Source organism: Adiantum capillus-veneris, chromosome 2, assembly GCF_014529385.1.
Source record: "Adiantum capillus-veneris isolate H3 chromosome 2, ASM1452938v2, whole genome shotgun sequence".
NCBI classification, from domain to species: Eukaryota; Viridiplantae; Streptophyta; class Polypodiopsida; order Polypodiales; family Pteridaceae; genus Adiantum; species Adiantum capillus-veneris.
The window spans coordinates 4,556,139-4,578,738 of record NC_140932.1 but is presented as its reverse complement, the minus strand read 5'-3'; the positions used below and the strand labels follow the sequence as shown (position 1 = coordinate 4,578,738).

The 22,600-nt window shown below is 41.3% G+C and overlaps 3 protein-coding genes across 4 annotated transcripts; 1 reads left to right on the top strand and 2 right to left on the bottom strand.

Annotated features, from left to right (window-relative positions):
- Nucleotides 1–3,517: 3,517 nt before the first annotated feature.
- On the bottom strand, nucleotides 3,518–5,476 carry TKPR2 (NAD(P)-binding Rossmann-fold superfamily protein). Its single transcript, XM_086483433.1, has 6 exons — nucleotides 5,320–5,476; nucleotides 5,061–5,233; nucleotides 4,649–4,840; nucleotides 4,336–4,498; nucleotides 4,001–4,190; nucleotides 3,518–3,886 (listed from the first exon to the last, which is right to left on the bottom strand). Exons 1-6 carry the CDS (start codon nucleotides 5,456–5,458, stop codon nucleotides 3,742–3,744), a joined length of 1,002 nt encoding a protein of 333 aa, XP_086339559.1. The 5' UTR covers nucleotides 5,459–5,476; the 3' UTR covers nucleotides 3,518–3,741.
- Nucleotides 5,477–5,912: 436 nt separating this feature from the next.
- Nucleotides 5,913–8,137, top strand: LOC147462302 (uncharacterized). 2 transcript variants are annotated; one of them, XM_086483431.1, is made up of 2 exons: nucleotides 5,913–6,332; nucleotides 6,614–8,137. In XM_086483431.1, exon 2 carries the CDS (start codon nucleotides 6,625–6,627, stop codon nucleotides 7,840–7,842), a length of 1,218 nt encoding a protein of 405 aa, XP_086339557.1. In that variant the 5' UTR covers nucleotides 5,913–6,332; nucleotides 6,614–6,624; the 3' UTR covers nucleotides 7,843–8,137. The 2 variants fall into 2 exon arrangements, with proteins under 2 accessions (XP_086339557.1, XP_086339554.1); XM_086483428.1 differs by having other exon boundaries at nucleotides 5,913–8,137.
- A 5,608-nt stretch (nucleotides 8,138–13,745) lies between these two features.
- LOC147462301 (glutathione S-transferase T1-like) lies at nucleotides 13,746–17,127 on the bottom strand. Its single transcript, XM_086483423.1, has 7 exons — nucleotides 16,987–17,127; nucleotides 16,838–16,911; nucleotides 14,845–14,905; nucleotides 14,705–14,758; nucleotides 14,555–14,634; nucleotides 14,249–14,454; nucleotides 13,746–14,153 (listed from the first exon to the last, which is right to left on the bottom strand). The coding sequence occupies exons 1-7, from the start codon at nucleotides 17,052–17,054 to the stop codon at nucleotides 13,953–13,955; spliced, it is 744 nt and encodes a 247-aa protein (XP_086339549.1). The 5' UTR covers nucleotides 17,055–17,127; the 3' UTR covers nucleotides 13,746–13,952.
- Nucleotides 17,128–22,600: the final 5,473 nt, after the last annotated feature.

Sequence of the window (22,600 nt, the reverse complement as noted above, 5' to 3'; positions counted from 1 at the left end):
ACTCTAACTGGAACATTCAAGGGATTAGTTGGCTAAGCATGGGCGCCCAAGTGTCAATGGGGCGAGCTCATATAAAATTCAACTAAACCTAAAATTCACTCATTCTCTCATTTGTGCAATAGAAGAGTGCTCTTGCTCCATCTCCATCTCCATCTTCTTCTTCTTCACCTCCTTGTGTATGTGTGTATGTGTGTGTGTGTGTGTGTGAGAGAGAGAGAGAGTGTGTGTGCGATCGAGCATTGCGACGACGGCACGACGACGACGACGAAGCGATTGAGCGCGGCAAAGCGGCGGCTCCTTCTTCTTCGCGGCGAGGAATCCTCCACGAAGCAAGCGTAGAGCGGTGAGTGACACACCATCGCCTTCTTTGAGCTTACTAGTTTAGGCTTGTTGTGTGCTTGGAGCCATTTGTGGCTCGCACACGGTGTATCACAAGTTCCTTGCATTGACACGTGCGACACGCGCACAGGCACGTAGAGTGTCTATATAAGTACACTTTTTAAGTAAGACCCAATTCGTCATTACTAAATCACTTATTAAGTGTTGATGGTCAATTCTTGGAACCTTCACACTTGCACTTTCAAGGAAAGAAGTCCATGAGCTAGCTGCCAAGGTGTAATGGACAATTTCAACTTCCAAAGTTGACTTCAATTACTATTGGCTGCTAGTTGAGAAGTTTCCGTGCAAAGCCTCACCAAGGGGTTTGACAATGTAGATTTTAACCAAGGGGTTTGGATTGCATAGGCAACACCCAGGGTTACATGTGGAATCCTACTTGAATTTCACTAATGTTTCATTAGTGTTCCTAGGCAGACGAGAATTTGGGCAAGTGCCTTTGACTACAAGTAAGTGAATGCTATGTTCACTCTCCAGTTAGGCATTTGATTTGGTTTTGTTTCATTTTTTAATATGCTTTGCTTGAATTTTTCAAGTCGGATGAATAAGCTTGAATGCTTTCATCCATTTTTTTCTCTTCAGAGAGATGACAAGATCATGTAAGAGCTAAGAATTTTGGGCCATAGTGTCCAAAATAAATTTTTATGCATCATGCAGTTATGGACCCACTTATAGGTCACTTGGGATACAACATGGTCTAGGAACTCAAGGATTTCGGCTTAGCCAGTGTGGAGCAAGGTTCATGAGGGTCTCTCTCATGCACATCGTAGCGTGTTTGCAGTTACCTCCCCACACCAGTATATCTCGTACTTGAAGAATGTTCTTTTTTTTATAGACATCCTTAGTTGTGACATATTCCATATGTGGAGAATATGAGTCTCTAGGATTGACACTAGTGCCCACTATTTCAGTTATGTGTTGTGACAAAGTCCTTAGGTGCTGGTCGAATCCGTTCTATAGACCATTCTTAGCACGTCGTATCATGAACAATTTCAATGGCCAGGTGTCGGATACTCTGAATGACTTGTTAAGGTTACAAAGTCCTTAGGTGCTGGTCGAATCCGTTCTATAGACCATTCTTAGCACATCGTATCATGAACAATTTCAATGGCCAGGTGTCGGATACTCTGAATGTGTTGTTAAACATCATTAACGGATGGTTGTTTGCGCATATAGCAAGGGTATGTGTTGTTAATGAAGAGTTTCATTGTTTGTAGCTAGAAGTGACTTATGTTTGACCTTCTATTATGGTTTAAACGCTTCAGCAAGGCTTGCAAATGATTGCAGTAGAAAGTATTTAATTTCTTTTCAGAATTATTTACACTCCTCTTTAATGTGTGCTAGGAGAATCACATTTGCCATAAGTATTGGCAAGTATTATCATGGATATGCAGATTCGGATTTGTTTTTGCTAAATGCATGCACACTAGGTGTTATGGGCCCTAGTTGCATATTCACCACATTAGTTGCTCATGAAGTATTTTGCACTTTATGTGCAGTATCTCTATGAGATTACTTTTGGATCTACCAATCACCAATAGAGTTCATGGATCAGTTTGGGTTCTTGTGGATCTTTCAAGTTAACCAAGATGTTTATTTATAACATTGTTGATTTCTCAGTAGTATTGTAAGGAATTGTGATCCTTGTTTACCAGTCATCTAGGAAGATTGTTTGTAAACGGTGGAAAAAACATATCTCAATATTGTCAGTATCCAAAGAGGATAGGCAAATTACAAAGTGTAATATTGTGCTAAAGGATATGCGAAGTGCATACATTAGCACCAAGCAATCCAATTAGAAAGCATATCTTGCTCTACTTGGAGTTTGCTTAGCACAAGGTAAAGCATGTTTGCGACTAGGTTTAGTCTCCTCATGTATAAGGCAGGTTCTCAACCTTGAACCCTAGTTATGGTGGGGTTGTTTACTGCTACGAGAAGATAATAAGTCAAGGATTTACTTGGCTGATGAGTTACATCAACATGTTACTTTCATGGAAAGTGAAAAGAGGTACTCTTTGGAGTACATCTTTGTTGTGATAACTCGTTTAGCATGCTCATGTGCGTTCTAAATGGAGTCTACACACTATGTTGGATATAGGCTGGTTAGAAAATACGGTTGCAAAGGGACAACAATGTGAACAATCAAGATGTTAGTCTTGGTTTCATTGAACCTTCTTCTGAACTATATTCTGATCAAACGAACAGTTGGATCCATGAACGATGCCACTGTGGAAAACATTACTGCTCTTATGAAGATACAACCACTTCTGTTTTTGAGGACCAAAACGCTTCTCCAAGGGGAGTAATGATAGGCCTAGGGTAGGACTGAGCAGGCCAAGGGCCAGGACAAAGCCATGCGGTCAAGGGGACCCTATTATTAGCAAGGCAGGGCCTTTATAAGGCATGACTAGGTGGAGAATTGCAGGCTCTAGTTCCCTTGGTCTTATAATTTATCTTCTAGCTTGTATGCAATGGATCAATAAAAATTAAGAGGTATTCCTAATGGCTTCAAAAAAAATAAAAGTTAGTTCTAATTCAAAGATTGAGAAAGACGGATACAACACTTAAAAAGAGAGAGAGAGAGAGAGAGAGAGAGAGAGAGAGAGAGAGATAAAGGAGAAATAAAAGAGAAAAGAAACACAAATGTCGACCACCTCTTTATATGGACACAAAAGGTCTTTTGACTTTCCACCTTCTTTTGACTTTCCATCTTCATCTGTTTGTTTATTTCCTAAACTTACCCTTCACTTACACGCTTAATATGTTTTGAAAGGCTTTTTATTTTTCCAAGATTGGGGAGACCTAATGGACCAATATCTACTCTCTTTCCATTAAGAAGGTATGTTCTTCTTCCATGACTTATATACTTGTATCTATCAACCATAGACAAATAGAGGGATGCATGTCAATAATGTTAATAGTGAAGGATATCCACAATGTGAAGAGACGTGATGTGGATTGACTAATTTTAGAGCAAAAGAGGCAAGAAATGCAACCCTCAATAGATGCATAAGTTGCAATGATAACCTTGATGTATGTATCTAGCACATCCTCTCATGTTATCTTTACAAAGTAGACTATGTATGCCTAAACCAAAATCTTTACCATGCCATCTCACAACTATACAAACTTCAATTATTCTATTAGCATGTGCTTCACAATCCAGAGTACTCTTTGACATTGTTGTGCTTAGTACACATGATAAGGTAAGAGATTTACACACTTTCTTGAAGAAAACACTTTGTTGTCAATAGCCAAGTTAATTCCTTCTTAAAGAAATGAACTACCTATACAATTTGAGGTGTTACTTTTGAGCCAATGATGAGAAAAATTGCATGGCTTGTTCTACATCAAGTGACCATGGATTTGTAAACTTGTAATGCAGTCATCAAACATCTCTTCAACGCTTTTAAAGGCCTTGAGCCCCAACTTCTGTAGCTTTGTGGTGTTCATAGTATGTGGGATATCATTCCCTAACTCATCACTGCATCTGCATTGCAAGGATTTTTTGATCACATAATCATAAGAAACCTTATCCTTCATAAAACTCAAACTTAAAAGTAGTAAACCAAAATCTTTTCAAGAGCTTTTCTTTTCAGCTTACATTGTAGGAATAGGCAAGAGGGGATATTTCATTTTGAGCATTTCAGCAATCTCCCTCCAATGGTAAACATTTCCTGAGCAAACGAGCCTCCCTGATATGGATAAATCTTCATAAGCAAGCAAGTGTGCTAGCACAACATCATCTATGTGCACATAACCCATCCTGGAATTAGGATATTTCCGTATAAAACCTGCAAAGAAAAAGATAAAGGTGCACAATTTTTTTATTAAGCACAATAATCTTTTTTGCTTGTTTGAATATGATGCTAACCACAATGCTATCTTGAGACGAAGAAAGATTTGCACTTAAACTTCTTGGACCAAACTTTTGCTAACCTTTGAGAAGACCCAAAACCAATAAAATGGTGCTAGTAGGTTCCTTTGAGAGAAGAGGCCCTACAACAAAGGAGGGATTAACAACAACAAGGTCCAAGTTCTTGCCTTGAGCAATCTTCCAAGCTTCCTTTTCAGCAAGTGTCTTTGCCCACGCGTACCACAACTACACATTTGAGCGAAGCAAGATAAGCAGAGAGAGAAATTTTAGTTGAATGGGTCTTATCAAATTTTTTGGGTTCAAAACTTAAGTCAAAGTATATTCTTATGATGCCATGGAAAATTTCGAAGCTAGAAAGTGTTGAAAAACATGTACCTGGAAATGTCGACAATAATCAGGGTTGCTCCAATATGATTCATCAAGAGAGGGAGCATTGTTGTGCTCATAGAAGTCATATCTTATAGATGAACATGAGGATGTTAATACCACCCTTCTTATGGTTGTACTTTTGGCACAAGAAGCTAGAACATTGTTGGTACCCTTTAAACAAGGCTCTAGAAAGCTTTTCTACACATGGATTATAAGCATGTTCATTAGAATTTAGATTTTGACACGGTAAATCGAAATAACTCAATTGGACAAAGTAGCACAAAGGATCTCATTGCAAGCACATGAAGTTTTGTGGTATCATCGAGATCAAACAAACTTCCTACATTATATACTTGTAACATTAATTTTGTGAAAAAATCCCTCTATTGAGATGGCAATCCCTGATGTAACTGACTACCTCTGGGTCTTGCCAATTGGTGACAATAACAGGTGATGCAACATGAAAGACCCCATCAACACCACGGATGGCCTCATCAAAACTTCCCTCTTCCAATAAGTTTGCTTCATAGAGACTTAACCTTTCCGTTGCTCCTGGAATACTCCAAAGAAAGTTTGTTTTGTTTGCATCTTCTACAAAAGGATGAAGAGATATGAGTCAAGAAACAATGCTCTAATTGGGCAGCCATTGCCGAGACTTTACTAGGCTAGTTGCTTACTTGCATTTCGCACAGTGGTGCGAACTCGATAACCTTTCCCTAAAAGAGCCTTGATGAGATGAGAAGCTATGTACCCCGTTCCACCAGTGACACAAACCTCCATCTTTACTTCCTGTGGATTTTCTTGGAGCACTTGCATTTATAGGAGAGTTGTCCACACTCTTGGTACCTGTCCTTAGTCTAATAAGGACACACTCTTGGGAGGGGTAGTAACGACCGAGCCCTTGCAATTGCATGTGTGTGTGCGCGCGCGCGCGCGTGCAAGAATGGAGGATAGCTAGGCCTAAAGCGAAGAGACCTGAAGGCTGAGAGTGGACGTGTTCTTTTAGCGTCCTTTCCATCTACAGATTCTACACAGCGTTCACGTTGTTGCCAGGCTGCCCTCTTTGCATCCCCCGCACCACACCCTGCCTACCCCTCCACACACACAGGCAAAGCGCATACACATACAGGACATACAGGCAACGTCACTCACAAACCAACCCTTTGCCTCTACCAAGCTTTCGCAGGCCTGCCTTTGTTTGCTTCGTCTGCACAAAACGCCCTCATAGATCGTGTGCCCATTTCCCTTCTTTGGTCCTTTTTCTCGCTTCTCTAATGTTGCCTCCGGACCAGCACCCTCCCATGCGTCTCCGATCTGCAATGCTCTGCACCAAGTGCTGCCGTCTTTCCTCCTCTCTCGTCCCCTCTGCCACCTTCTCCGCCCCCCTCAGAAGGCTCAATGCCTTCTTCAAGATGAAGGGAGCCCGGAAGTGAAGGAGCTCCCCTCCTTCCCAAGCGGTTCCCTTCCCCTCTGTGCGCAGCTCGACAAGGGTTTTCTGTCAGTGGCGTCACAGTTATCTTCAACAACAGGGTTCTACAGGTATTTTGTTCACAAATCCGCCCATCAGGACTCCTTGTTATCTCCACCATGAATGGAAAGATGCTGTTCACAATGGCGAGATCTGCATCAATTTAGCAAGTGAGTTGCTTCATCATCGTGACACTGTGGTTTCGTTTCTCAATCAGCAAAGGTAAACTTCCATTTCTGTATTCTTAATTTTGGCCATCCACGCATCTGTTCCATTGTAGAATAGTGGTGTATTTGTTTATATTCCGGCCTTGAGGGAAGCTCTCCTCACCATGCTGTCCATGGAGAGCCCCTCCACCTTGCTGTCCATGGACTCTAGTGTCCATGATGAAAGTGTCATGCCTCGCCTTCATCAATCGAGCATGGGGGCATGCCCACCCGACATCAATCTTCCCCTGTCTTCCCCAGATGTCATGACCCCTCTTTCTTGGCTGCCCTCCTCAGAGTCTCTTGAGATGCTGGATGTCAATCTTGCAATTCAGAATGCAGATGTGCGCCCTTTTGCACCGTCAAAGGGAAAGCGCCAGGTGAAGCGAAGTGACAGCATTTGGGGCGCTTGGTTCTTCTTTAGCCATTACTTTCGACCATCGCGCACTGATAAATTGGGCCTCAAACTTGATCAGTTTATGGTGCAGCATGATATGGAGAACATGTACATGTGGGCATTCCGCAAGAGGCCTGAGAATGCCTTGGGCAAGATGCAACTTCGAAGCTACATGAATGGGCATGCAAGGTTTGGAGAGCCCCAGTTCCCTTTCAGCGCTGAAAAGGGTTTCAATCGTTCTCATCGGATGCAGAGAAAGCAATACAGGGGCTTATCAAATCCTCAATGTGTACATGGGCTGGAACTTGTGAGAAGCCCAAACTTGGCGCTCATTAGCAAAGAAGATCAGAAGAAGTGGATGGAGCTGAGTGGTATGGAGCTCAATTTTACACTTCCTTTGGAGGCAAGTGATTTTTCGGACTGGCGCACACTATCGTACACAGATTTGGATTCAGAAAGATCGGATGCTCTTCAGAAGCAGGCATCTCCAAAGTCTGGTGAAGTTGGCTGCTCAACGCTGAATTTGTCTTGCAAGCTGACAGGTGGTTGCAGCTTCAGCAACCTTTCATCCCTCAAGAGGAAGCGCAAGTGCGACACACCAAGTAGCAATGAAGAGGAAGGCTGTGTTGCAAACACCAGCATTTCAGGTGAAATACTTGGAGAGGAAATTCAGCAAGGTGAGCGGCCGCACTGGCTCGCAGGGCTGACAGGGGTTATAGTGGATGCCTCCGGCCCTGTCACGGGAGCTAAGAGCATCTATGAAGATGCGAAAGGTTATCTTATTATGGTCAGTTTACCTTTTACTGACATGAGTAAGCTAAGGGTTTCTTGGCGTAATACTGCCACTCATGGTGTAGTCAAAGTTCATGGTCACAGCACAGCAAGGATGCCACTTGTGATTAGAGGAGAGAGAATATTCAAGCTGACAGATCAGAATCCGGAGCATTGTCCTCAAGGTGAGTTTGTGAGGGAGATACCCCTTGCAACTAGAATACCTGATAATGCAGAGCTCAAGGCATTTTATGTGGAATCAAGTGCAGGTCTTGAGATTATGGTTCCGAAGCATACACAGTTCTCAGAGGAAAGGGAAGTGAGGGTGTTTTTACCACCGCAGTTGGGGAAAACTTAGGATCATGCGCATGTGTACTTCTTAAAGGCGAAGTAGGACATGGTTGGTAATTTGATGATGGAACTGTGGCTACAATGGGTCTATAATTTGCACTTCCTTGTTGAACCAAATCTGGGCTTTTCCTGGATTTGTCTAGGAATATGTGGTTTATTTTGCAGATACAGAATAAATTATATCAATCACTCCTGGTATCATAGAGGCATATCCATGATACGAGATCTTTGTTGCCACTTTGTAGCACAGGTGAACCTCGTCTGATGTTAATTATTATTATTATTATTATAGGTTCTTATTAGACTATTTTGTTTTCACCTCTGATGATGTTATTCTTCCTCCTTGGATAAGGTGGCATATTGTCAAGGTTTGAACATTGTCCTAGTTTGGTAATGTTGTGCCTCTTCTACGCTGTAGTCTCTCATTTTAGTCTTAGGATCTAAGAATTTGTCCTTTTGTCTTTTTTGTGTTGTATCTTTAAGTCTAGGATTATGTTTTTGTGCTATCTTATATGTTTTAAAGTTTCAGTCAGGTAAGCTTCTGTAAATGATTTTGCGTAAGCCTGTTATAAAGGCATTTTGAAGTAAATAATGTTCTGTGTTTACGAACAAATAATGTGACAAGTTTTTCTTAACTATCCGTTTTAATGTGTTCCCTTTTGGATATCGCGCCATGTTTAGACATGCTTACAAAATGTGCATTGGGCAGTCTGATAGCAGTTGCTCTTTTAGCAACTATGTCGATCATGCCTCTTTTTTATATTTATTTATATATATATATATATATATAAGAGCCTTTTAATGTGGTATATTCTTCATTGCAGGGATTTGTAATTCATACTTTGTGCAATTGACTTTTCTTGGCTTATTAAAAGATGCCTCACAGGATAAGGGAGGTAGGTGGACATTTAAAATTTTATTACCTCCAATACTGATTAGTGGACATACCTTTACATATAAATGATTTAATTCTTTCTAGATTACTCTCTTTTCTCATTTTATTCTTTTTGAATGCCAATGTGAACCTTCACTTTGTGTGTTTGGAAAGAATGCCTTCATATTTTGCTTCATATTCTCTTTTGATCGTTTGGTGAAGGCTTTCTCATTTGTTTAGGATAGGGGAGCCAAGCTCAATGAACTAGTGTTGCAGCAACGAGCGAGGTTCTATTTTGTCTTCTCATTGGTTAGAAAGCACGACAGTTGAATTTCACTCCGAAGGTTTATATGCAGGCAGGGGAAACCTAGCTACATGATGTAATAAGTATGCACTGCGATGTTAACTTGAGCCGTTTTTTCAGTTACCAAGGCATTGTATTGATTATTGCAAGTCCAAGTACTTTTTTGTAATACCCTTAAGATTTCCTGTGAAACCCGCAAAAGTTTGATCTACAACCATTGTATATATGGGGTGGTCTTCAAAAATGAACTATTCTAAAGATGTGAGACTATGGTCTTCAAAAACGAATTCCAAACATTAGAGACTATTCCACGTCTCAGAAAAGGAGGGCTGGTGTGTGTGGAGAGGATAGGCAAATCATATAGGGAAAGAGATTTTTGCCAATGAGTTTTGACCTACCAAAGGTCCCCTTTCAATAAGTGGAATCTTTTCTAGATACCTTTGAATTTGTTTCTTCTACCACATCCTCTCCGTGGAGAAACTGTCGGGCGCATGTGTGTGTGTGTGTGAGAGAGAGAGAGAGAGAGAGCTGATATTGTGCTTGCCCCCTGGCTGTGCACCCCATCTACACCTCCCTCCCTCACTTACCCAGCCCTTGCTTGCGCGTTCATCCCCTCCTACATGCTCATCCCACCTCCAGTCATCGAGCCCCTCTGGCTCGTCCTCCCAGCGACGCTTGCTATCACTTGCTCGATGTCTATAGTGATTCAACTCGATGCTAGACACACCCCGTGCTCCACTTGTTGTTGACATGCCTTGCCATCGCATGACCCTCACTTGCCCTTACACCACAGCTAGACTCACTTCTAACAACCCCCCCCCCCCCCCCCCCCCCCCCCCCAACCCCAACACACACACACATACACCCCCGGCCCCCCTTTGGTTGATTTGATATGCGACTTACTCATTCGTATTTGCTCGTCATATGGAACCTCATTAGATTTTCTTCTTGAATTCATCGTTTGTTAGCCTGCCACATTCCTTGTCCTTTGCCTTTTGCTTTTTCATCCTCAAGGCATATCCCTAGATTCCGGTTATAAAGAAATGGGTTCAACCCTACTTGGGGCAATACATCATGGAGATTCTCAAGATTGAGAAATTAAAAGCAAATTTTAAGGTTACAAGCAGTTTCCAAAGTTGTCACAATTTAGTTTGGAATTTTGGGCCTCCATAAAAACTGTGAGAATTTTATTGGAATCCAAAATAAATTACTTGGGTTTTTAGAAATGGGGTTATTTCTACATTTGGGTAACATAATTATCTCAACACCATTATTCCTCTGGCATAGAAATAGAGGCTTCAACATAATTTCCCTCAATTGCCGCCCCTAGCCTTTTCCCTTGTAACCATTTGTCCTTTATGGGCTTATACTTGATAACCTGATAGATTGTATTACAGATTGGCCTAACATACTCTTCCAACAAAAAATGCACCTACATAGAACTATACATCTTCAAGGTATTCTTTGACCTATACTAGATAGCCCAGCCCACACACAGACTACGTAGTTCTGATATAGCACTCGGTCAATTTTAGAACATTTCAGTCTTATCTCGTAGAAAGCCACCCACCTCGACATGTCCAAGTCTACTTCATGTTGCCCTCTTTCTAGCCCTATTGTAATTGTCGAACCTTAAGGAAATACATTACCTCCCTAAAATTCCTATTGAACAACTCAAAGATTCAATGCTACTCTCAACAATGGCACATGAATCCTTGATATCCTGAACATACCCTTGAGCAAGCATGTGCCAATGGTAGAGGGTGAGATTCTAGGAGTGCACATGTTTTTGACTCCATAGTTTATGCATTCTGGGATATAGTTTGAATTTTTTTTAGGATAAATCATCAAGGCATTATAGGTTTAGGGTAAAACATGAAAGGTCACAAAGGGGAAGATCGTAGCCGTGTAGAGTTAAGAATAGCGCAAAGGGTGTAGTCTTTGGATTTACAGAGGTGAAATTCTAGGAGTGTATGTGGTTTGTCTTCATCACCATTACAATCTAGGATAAGATCTACAAGACTACCGTGAATAAGACCATCAAGGAGATATGGGTATACGGGAAAAGGCTAGGTGATGAGAATGGGAGGGGTGGGGAGTGGGGGGTTTGATCGGAATTTTTGGTGCTATGTTGGCATATTCTTATGCAGAAAGAAACATGGTATTGGGTTGATGATGTTGAGCTAGCAATGCCAATGGTAGAGGATGAGATTCTAGAAGTGTGCATGCTTTGACTCTATGGTTTATTAAAATCTAGGATTTATTCTATGCGTTCTTAAGGATAAAATCATCACAACATTATAGGTATAGGGTGCCATGCTATGGGTCACGAAGGGAAAGATTATTATGGGAGGGTAGATTAAAGGACTCTACAAAGGATGCAGTCTTTGGATTTGCAAAGGTTCGATTTAACAACATGATGGAGAGAAGTGGTTGACAAGGGCATGAGATTTCAAGGGAGAGTGGTACAGAGTGAAATTTTAGGAATTTTACATGGACAACTTTTTTCAAAAGAGGGTGAAAATATAACCATGTATCATTTTTTACTAGAACAATTTCTTCAAGCCAATGTAGTCTTAGGATTAGGTTCTAAAGGGCTTAGTCAAGAGCTATGGACAAACTTTGGAATGAAGACTTGGTGGGGAGCAATTTGTACACTTACAATGCGATTTTTTGTATGCTATTATCATACAAGACTTTGTTTAAGATGGAAATAGTGGTGGATATTTGTGAATGGAAAACAAATTATCCCAAATAATGGTGGAGGAAGAGGAGGTATCTACGTTTCACATGGAGAAATGAGAGGATGGGGTTCCCTTCCAAGTCTTAATTGAAGATGATGCTAATGAATTAGTATTGCTAGGCTGGAATAAGGGTAATGAGGCATGAGTAAGGTCAACAAGGGAAGCTTCCTTTTATCTTGGGGGAGTTCAAGGGGTTTGCTAAATGCATGGAGAAGAAGCTTTCATCCATTGGGTGATGTTTGTTATTTGCCGAGGGCGACTTTTGAATTTTCACCTGCCAGCATGGATAAAGGCGTTCAATCATAATCCTCACATGGTAGCTTCATGCCACTGGCTTTGCACAATGATCAATTATGGGAATCAACGGTTCCTCTCATACTAAGTTGAATTACTATTGTGGCATTGCTCATTAGTAGGGTAAAACTAACCCACTCTCACGACGGTCTAAGCCCATCTCACATTCATCCAACACTTTGAGAATACTTCTCAATGATAGGAAGAGCTGACATTGGAAATCAAAAAGCAACGTCACTATGAACGCCCCATGGTAACTTTTCTGACACACCTCACAAAATAGGAATAATCTGACTTTTGTGTATGCCTTTTGGTGCTCTGAAGCTTTAAGTAATCCAACACTTTGAGAACTCTACTTCTCAATGATAGGAAGAGCTGACATTGAAATAAAAAAGCAACGTCACTATGAACGCCCCATGGTAACTTTTCTGACACCTCACAAAATAGGAATAATCTGACAATTTGTGTATGTCTTTTGGTGCTCTGAAGCTTTAAGTAATAAAGGGTGAAGGGGATTACTAAGAAAGGAAATTGGAGTTACTTAAAGTGAAGGGGCTGAGGTAAACAGAAGCTTCAAAACGTTACAGCAGGAGGAAAGTGCCTAGTATGGAGAGATGATTGAAGGGTGCTGTCTTGGGTGGTGGTGAAATTTTGTCTGCAGCGGTTTGGAAGAAGGCTTGGTTGCATGAGAGGATGCCTCACCATAGTGTACATGCCCTCCTAAAGACGGGTAGGCATGAGGGACAGAGCATTCCATGACAGCCTTTCGAAGTGTCCGTGATATGGGTAGGGTTGAGTGAGGATAGCAAGCCATGGCGCGCTTTTCTGGTTGTAAGGCTAGGAGTTGTGGACTGGAGATGAAGTAAAATATCAAGGAGAGCTTCTGAAGCAGTATGCCATATGACATTTGTCAAAGCACTACATAAAGAAAATAGCATCCACTATAGTACCTCGCTAGAAAACCAGGAAAAGCTTTGAAACATGTGGAATGTTGGCTATGTCCGAAGAATGCAAGAACTCTCCAAGGGGAGCTGCACATATGTACACGTCATGGGCTTGTTTCTTCAGCTAATTTGGTTTCGATGTATGTTATCAGATCTCTCTGCCTTCCTTGAATCCAAGTTACATAGGTATTAAACATATCTCAAAGCAAATTATACCCAGGAGTAAGTGCAGATGCACCCAAGCTCATCAAGGCAAACAGGCATACACTTTTGTTTCACAAAAAGAGAAGAATCTGTTGATGTGGCTATGGATTTTGCTGCATCCTCTTCTAACACTAGTAAATAGCCACAGACAGCGCATGAAACTTTCAGGAAAGATACTTTTGTGCAGCAAACCCCAGATGCACCCGATGCCAAGCCCCGACATCCCTTGACCACATGCGCATCAAGCAATACCAACTGCACTGGAGCACAACTACACAGATATGATTGGCAATGAAAACGTAGCACTTGTAAGACCTTGTTGATTGGCACCAGTTCATTGCTCTTCCAAGGTTGCTTCAAACTTTCCATTTCTACTTTTACATTTTTGAAGGGACTCTTGATGGCCATTTTTCAAGGAACTTTCCATTACTACACCTAGATTTGGGAATAGACTATCGATGCCCGTCTTGCCTACATCTACACGTATGTGCGGCTAGAGTGATGGTGCATCGAACTGGCATTGACAAGAGTTCTGAAGATTGTAACTAGACAAACAAGCACCTACTTTATTATATAATTACAATATAAATTACAGATTGCTTCAAAAAACATAGCTACAAGCTCAGAGTCAGATATGCCGCATTGCCGCGTCTTGGCATGTACACTACTTCACCAAGTACCCGTTAGCAGAGGGAGGCCTTAATATGCCCCACTGCAAGAACAAAAAATATTGAGTATACAAATTTCTTAAAGCTAAAGTTTTGATTGAAGCGGCCCATCCATGGGAATCTTCAAATCCCTTTCCCTTCTCTTTTGGTACATACTGGATGCTTTCAGCAAAGTCTCATGTACTTGAGAAAAATGTGGAGATAAGGTTCTTTCAACTGCACTGAGCCAATTTTTCACCTTGGGATTGGGATCCAACAAGTCTGCAACACTGTCTTTACCAAGAAGCTTTGAACATGCCGAGGCAAACAAAAGGTTAGGTTGTGCATCAAGGTCAATGATTATTATGAAAGAGAAACAAGTCGACGGATGACGGCAGGCACCTGCAACTGCATCACTTCACAGGCAAGGCTCAAGTCTGCAATAGATGGTTGCAAACTGCCAGTCAAAAAGCTTCCATTTTCCGTCAGCCACAGCATCTCCATCCTTTTGAGAGATGCTTTCAAAAGAGATTCAGCTTCTGCTGCAGCATGAGGATCAAGCGCACGGCCCAGAGCAGGTGCTATGACACGATTCATCACCAAACCCGCTGCAAGAAGCTCACCGTTATGAAGATGATTGGTCTTTGCCATTGATTAAATACCCTGACAACAAACCATGGCTTTTGAACAGGAATTCAAGGTCTACACCTGAGCCACGCCGTAGACCAGTATGATGCCAATCCAAAATGCAGTCAAGCTGAGCTCTCTTCCTGAGATCAGCTGGGTACCTAACAGCAATCTCTGTGTGAACCTTCTTTTCAAAGAGTGCAACAAGTACATAATGGTTGGAAATCTTACCAATGGTCCCTGATATTTGGGTGAGCACAAGCTAAATATTTGAGAATGGCATGACTGCACGCGCCGGACACAAGTCACCAACAATCGTGTTCAAGGTACTTCACATAGGTGCCAGTTACAAACGACAATCAAATGCATACCTTTCAAAAAGATGAAACCCACTGTCATCAATCGCAGGAACCTGGCCCACGGGGTTGATGGCTATAGCAATTTTGAAAAGGAAGGCAAGTAAAAATAAAATCGATTCAGACCTCTCAGTACATCTACATATCATACACACACCAGGATACACAGACAAACCACGGGTTGAAATTTACACAAAGCCACATTAGAGAAACTGTGATTAACCTTACCACATTCTTCCGGCCCTAATTTAAAAGCTAGTGGCTCCTTGGTGCCAAGAGTGTCAGAAACCTTGAATACAATATGCTTTTCGTAACAACCGCAAACATAATTAACACACTCTCTTTTTATGATATGTAAAGCAGACCTGCTGATGTAATCTGCCAGTCAAATAATTCATAAGCCTCACATCTTTTGCTTTAGTAAATCCATCAGAATCATCCTTAGAGGTCCCAGGTGGCCATGTTTGTTGGAGATCTGGTTATTACCACACGGTGGTACTTCGGCTGCATCTCATAGTTGTATAGCCACGTTGGCTCTGCATACGCATGCCTAGGACTATTATTAGATCAATTGGCACCTTAATTGCTACACAAACCAAATTTGGTCCAAACTCTGAGCACCCCAGTTTTAGCCCACTTTCAGCCAAATCTCGTCCAAACAAGGGCACCCCCATTTTTAGCCTACTTTGATCTTCTTCATGTCAAAATGAGTTGCCTACGCAAGTCACTTTTCAGGTAAACATCCCCTCAATCTTGGATAGGATCTCATTATAGCATTTATGAGTTATTTAGTGGCTAGAGTTTTTTTGCTTGGGTGGTGATAGTGGAGCGATGCCCCACATGACGGTGCGAGACCCATTATCTGGGTCTACAAAAGATCGTCGAAAGGAGTGTAGAGTCTATCTTCTGGTACTGCACTCGAGGAGCTTGCTTCAAGCCATAGAGAGCCTTTAGCAACCTACAAACCATGTCTCTAAAATATGGATCCTCGAACCCGGAAGGTTGCTCCACGTACACCTCCTCCTCTAAGTCACCATTGAGAAATGCCGAACATCCATCTGAAACATGGGCCACCCAAAAAAGGCTACAAGGACAAAAACTATCCAAATGATTGCCATCCTCACGGTCGATGCAAAGGTCTCGTCATAGTCCACACCAGGTTTTTGAGAGAAGCCCTTGGTAATTAGTCTTGCCTTGTGCTTGTCCAAAGAACCATCAAATTTGTACTTGGTCGTGTAGACCCACTTAATCATCACCGAATTCACCCTTTTCCGCTATACCCTTGACACATATATAGATGTGAAAGGCCCTAAAAAATCAAACTATGGTAAGCGAAATGGCATGTGCATGTATTTCATTTGCGCAACAAAAGATTTTAAGTCTCGAAACATTTCACCAGTCCAGACCCCACTCAACGTCATAGGAAGATGCGTAGTGGTTAAAAATGTAGAAATTTGAAAGACAAAAGCAAAGACATGGAGCAAACCCGATCACTATAGGGTACCACGATCAGGATGGCAAACGGGCTCACAACTCTTTAGCTCAAACCCAGCAAATTTGAATTGGCCAAGGTCCATGACACCAAAAAACAAGGAAAACGGGCTATCTATAGTCCAGTGACATTGAAGAGGCGAGGATCGAAGTCATAGGAAAGTGTAAAGCGCTCAGATATGACCAAACCCGTTCACAAAAGGTTAGGAGATGGATGGAAGATAAGCTCACAGCCCTTCAGCTCCAAGCTAACAACCAGGAGTTGGCCAAGATCTATGAGGCCAGAAAACAAAGAAAATAGCCTGTCTACCCCCTACTATGTAATCCTCAGAAATAATATTTCTTCTTCCTTCTGGTTTCAGTTGGTCCCATTGGCACACCCTCAATGGATCGTACAAGGGTAGTATCTATTTGGTCCTTGGTCCCATAGGTCAAGCTCTCTCTCTCTCTCTCTCTCTCTCTCTCTCTCTCAATCTCAAAATATACACAAGCGTGCACGCACACAGAAAGAACATACATTTATACTCGGGCTTCCGGTGATCGCCCTTCGCTAGGTTCACGAAATACTCTTCTGCATTTATTTCATTTGCTCTGCACGCGCAGGGAGAAGTAATTAGGCAGCGAAGCAAGAAGGAAAAACCCGTATCAGAGAAGGTGAGGCAGTACAAGCAGAAAATGAGGACAGCGCGAGAAGGCTGTGACATACGATCCGCGAATACTCGCAGCTTCCCCATCAGTGATTACCTTGGTAGTTATTTTATGTGAGTCCTCTTTAAGAATACTATGTGGTTCAAGATTACCCTAAACCAAAAAGATGGGATTGGGCTGTCCAACAGTTCGCCACCAAAATTCAAAGATGGGTCCGGCTTCAAGCATCCCTTGTAGCCGGACCCATCTCTGAATTATTGTCAATAATCACTATCTGACTACATATGTGGTATGTTTTCTTTCATGTTCTTCAAGAGATAACCAAAGTCTGCAGGAAATTTTTACCGATAGGAGACATCAATGGCAACAAAGCTTCTAAAGTAAAGTGTTGTCACTCTCCCCAAAAAAGTATGGGGACTCAGGGTTGTTAATGGCTCCCACAAAGCTAACAAGTTGGCAGTTAAACTCATGGTAAGTGCCCTTGTTGCACCCAAAGAAGAATGGGCAGGATTGCTACTCAGACGTCTACCCAAATGTCACGTCAAAGGTTAGAAAATCAGCGTTCCTGTTCACACTATGTTATTTGGGCCTCAAGGATCATACATATTCAAGTCACTTTTCAAAGCTTGGATGAAGATAAAAAAACAAGCTCATACTCAATGTGGAAGGAAAGGATTGGTATTACATGATAGCCATGGACTCCATTTGGTGGCCCCTAAGCTATATCCTCTCTTTTTATCTATTTCTCTCTTTCTATTTCTCTAGCGCCCACTTGCATAGAGAGAGAGAGAGAGAGAGAGAGAGACTAATATATATATATATATATATATATATATATATATATATATATATATATATATATATATATATATATATATATATATATAAAGAGAGGGAGGGGATAGAGAGAGAGAGAGAGAGAGAGAGAGAGATTTTATTATCGTCCTTGAAACTCAAATATGGCCTATGGGACCAAAGTTACATGTGATGTAGTAGGTATGGGGTTGATAAATGGTGATGAGAGTCAAATGGAGAGCCCACACTGTGTCTGGGAGAGGAAAGTGTGTAGGTCTTAGTACTCATGGCTAAAAATGTGAGGAAAGCAAGTTTGGATATGTGACCAAAAGCTGAGCACTCTAGTAGTGTGTGGTGTTCGGACTCTAAAACTTGGCAATGAGCATAATGTGCACAATTGATTTCACTCTTTTTCATTGCCCCAATGCCTTGTCATGCATCAAACGGAGTGGGAGCTAAGCCAAATGGCTGTGATAATGTGTATCGTTGACAAGAGGATAGGCTCAAGCATATAAGGGTGAGTACGCTTTCCTCTTTTAGTGAAGAACATGGTTTTGTAGTTGGGAGCAATAAGGGATGGTGTAATGTATGAAGAGTAACCCACCAGATTCCTCCCAAGCCGTTATACAATGGTGTTGTAGAAAAGCTTCATTCACTTGGGAGTCTATTGAGCCATCATGTAGCAAGTGTAATGCATCCCATCTCCCAAACCACTTCTCTATGTCTTGCATCCATCCTGTGCTCAAGATCTTGCTTTTATGCATCTTTTGAAATTTTTTGCTTGCTTCCCATGCAATTGTAGGAAGTCAATGTGAGGGGTTTTGACGCATCTTTATCATGTACTCTACAACCCTTTCCATGGCCACAACCACAATTGGAAGAGATCCCAACTGAAGAAGAGGAGCATATATGGTGTTTGTGTCTTAACTTGGAGAGAGTTTATAAGAAAACATTGTTGGACATTCTCAAACTCTTTCCAAGTAGATTTTGAGATGCTCTTGTCCCACACTTCAACTCTATAAAGAAGAACCAATGTCACCAATGTGTCAAAAAGGTACTTTTTAAAAACCCAACATTTGATAGTTCTTGCATTACACATGTTCTCAAATGCATAGTATGCTCTCTTCCCAGCTTCCAAAAGACGTATAGCACATTCATGCCACGTGATTGACTAGAACCTCAAAGCCAAGGTACTTAAAGCTCTCAACAACTTCAAGGATCTCATTGTTGTACACATTGCATAGCTTCTCCTTATGGTTGGTTTTCACAAGCATAAATTTTGTTTTGGATTCATTCACAATCAACCCACTATGCAAGCACAATTTCTCAAGGACAACCATAAGCTTTTTTGCATCCTCTAAAGTGTGCTAGAAGAAATACATCATTTGTATACAACAAAGTATGATCACCGTATTGCAAATAGTAACCTCTTAAATACCTTCTTCTTGTATAAAGTCAAGTACCATTTGTTCCAGTTGATCGATGCATAGACCAAAGAGAGTTTGTTTAACCCCAAGAGTGCTTGCAAAAGTTTCTAAAATTCCTCTTCCCATGAGCAATTGACACGACCTTCTCATAGATTCGAGAAACCACAAGCATAAACTCACTTGGCACTTGGAGTTCTTCCATCCGTATCCACAAATTGTAACGTGGATTCATATCAAAGGCTTTCTTGAAGTTCATAAAGCAACAATACAGTCACTTGCCTTTCAACCAACTTTCCTCCATGAGAACACAAAGAGTGACAAGATGGTCTCACACTCTCACTCACACACACACACACACACACACACACACAGAAGGGGGGGGGGGTGGAAGCTCACTCAAAAGCTCTTGGAACAAGCTTCTTTTGTTAAGTATGAAATTTAAGGACAAAGAGGAAAAAAAGCTCGCTCCATTCCAATTCCCAAAATTGGAAACTCTTCTTCATCTATTTATAAATTGTTCATTCAATAATGCTATCTTTGTACCCTTATTTAAAGTTTGAAATAAAGTAGTCACTTGGAAGCAACTCATCTTAGGAGACCAAATAGGAATCCTCATTGAAGCATGAAACAAGGCTTGGGGAGCTTCTTGTGGCCTTATGAAAGCACAAGAATGCATGGCTTTGTGACAGGTTTACCAGGTTCCAAACGTAAGGCTACTATTTGTTGATATTTTTGTGCAAACCAAGGAAGCCAACTACAACAAGTTACTTGACACCAAAGCAAAGTTGGAAATTCCTTTTTATATAAATTCCCCCGTTTTGTTGGTTTTTTTACAAATTTATCTTAGTGCCTTTACACACTAATGTGATGGACAATATTTTCTCTCTTACAATCTAGTCAAAAGATGCCAATAAGAAAATGGGCGCTAGAATGGTTACATACTACCAAAATGAAAGCTCAACCTTATTCCAAGCTAGCATCCAAATCAGTGCCCAAAACCATTAAAACTTGGATGGCACCCTTTGCCTACCCAAATATGGCGTGATATACCCATCAATGAACCAGATTGAAGTTGCTTTGTCTTTTTGGCAAGAAGGCGACACCTACAACCCATTTCAGCTCGCAAGTTCGTCTCCTTACTCATTTCGCAAATTGTCATGATTTGCATCCAAAATGTTTCTACCACATCAAATAGGCTTCCAACTTTTGAGCAGCATGGGATTTGTAGTGTGTAAAGACCCTTAGGCATAGGGTTGCATTTTGAAGTGTGTAAAGACCCTTAGGCATGGGTGTTGGGAAGACTCAACTAGCCTTACTTGCTAGCCATGCCATGCTATTTAGTTTTGATGTGTTGTTGCAAGTCACGGATAGTATGCTTACAGATAGTAGATTGTAGGGTGAGAAATGGAAAAGTTAATTGGGTTATTGACTGGTAATTGAGCAGGCATCTCGTTAAAGTGCATAAGAGTAGATTTTGGCAATGGTTGAATATGCTTGTGCAATGTTGGTTGCAACCACCACTTTCCTTGTTCTTAGTCATGCTCAAGCCCAAAAAAATATATTATCTATATTTCACTAGGAAGGGCACCATAAACTGGGAGTATAATCAACTCTGGAACATTGGGATCCAGCCCCTTCCTTCTCTCATACAAGACTTGGCATGCTAGATCCATTTCTTCATGTCTTGTAAAGAAGAGAGGAATATCACCTTCTCGCTCAATTAAATGTATCCGCATAACATTAATAATAGCTTCCTTTCACTCATGAAAGCTAGCAAGCTACACAAAGTAGCCATGATCCATGACACATGAAACCCTACCTCGATAAATATTGAAGAACTCAAGTTCCTGTGGGAAGTGGGGAGCAATCGCCATGCTTACACCATCATAGTGCTTACAATAACAATGATTTACTTTTTGGAGAGGCCCTTTTAAGGAGCAAGTGCTTATATCACCTCGATCCCTCTTGCTCTAATCTCAGCGTTCTTCATTGTCACCTACAATCATCATGCTCTCTGTGAAGCCTTCGATCACCATCCTTGTGGCTACAATCCTTTCTAGATCCATCCTTTGTGTCATGGTCTCTATTTCTTTCATTCATCAATCATGTCTTCAATAAAAAAAAGCTCTTGCTAGGCACACTAGTAAAAGTTGTATTGCATATTGTTAATTTTTTTGAGTTTTCATCCATGCAAACTTTTTGAGCCGTGTAACCTCAAGATAGTCAATGCAAGCGATCAAAAATCATGGAGCACTTGCATCACATGATCGTCTTATGGTCGTTGATAGGCCTTCAGCCAAGTGGACCATCCTCTAGGCTCATTTTAAAAAAATTTAAAAAATTAGGAAAGCCAAATAAAAAGAGCATGTTTGGGCACATGTAGTGTCACACACAAATTGACGGATAATTATATAAAAACTCTTTGTTGTAGTAAGCATGAATTAGATATAGCCTACTGGCATAGGCCCTAGCCACATGGGCATGAAGTGCACAATTCAAAACCTCTTGTTGCATTTCACACATTGAATTTTCACATGTTTGCGATTGATGTTACGGTGTATGATGGGTGAGGGGGTCAAGCCAGGATGGATTCACATTTGACAAACATAGCAACCAACCCATGTGCTTTTTCCATCTAACTTGCACACACCTTAGGCAGACGTGTGATAGGGGACTTAGCCTATTTAGAGAAAGTAATAGCTTTAGTGATTTCCACTAGTTAAATTTTTGGGGCGTCGAGGCTTCTTTCTCTTTTGGCCTACAATTTACTAGAACTAGTCACCTTACCCACCTTACTCGCTCCACATTTGAATTAGGTGTGGAATATATCTAGATTCTATTTCAATCGCTCTTCTCTTTACACAAAAGCCTCACGCTCACGCATCTAATGGTTATCAATCTCCTGACCTCATTCACAAGATTGAACCATCTGTAATAAGCCATGGTGCCTTGCAGTGTTTGTTGGAAGACGGTCGATCCCATGGATATAAAAAAAAGGTTGCTTTGTTTCTCGTTTACTCTTGCACACCTAGCTTTGCCAGGTCTCAACACTTGTGGTTGCAACCTGTGCCTGCCACCTCTCAGGCCCCCCTTCCTCCCCCCTCCTCCCCTGAGTCCCTCGCTACCATGTTGCACGCAATTGCTACCCCCATCCTTTCCTCGCTTCGGCTTTCCACCTGGCTAGCTCCCCATGATCGACGTCGTCGGTTGTGTTCCCCTTCCCTTTTTCCCTTCAAATCAAATCAAGAGATCTTTGTTGATGCGCATTAAAAAGAAACGGGTACTCACCTACTTACTTGAATTCACGCTAAACATATTTTTAAAAAGAAAATTTGCAGACCATAAGGGTTAGTTATGGTAGGTTATTAGTAAACCGTAAAATACTGCACGTTTTAGATTTTTCAAGAAAA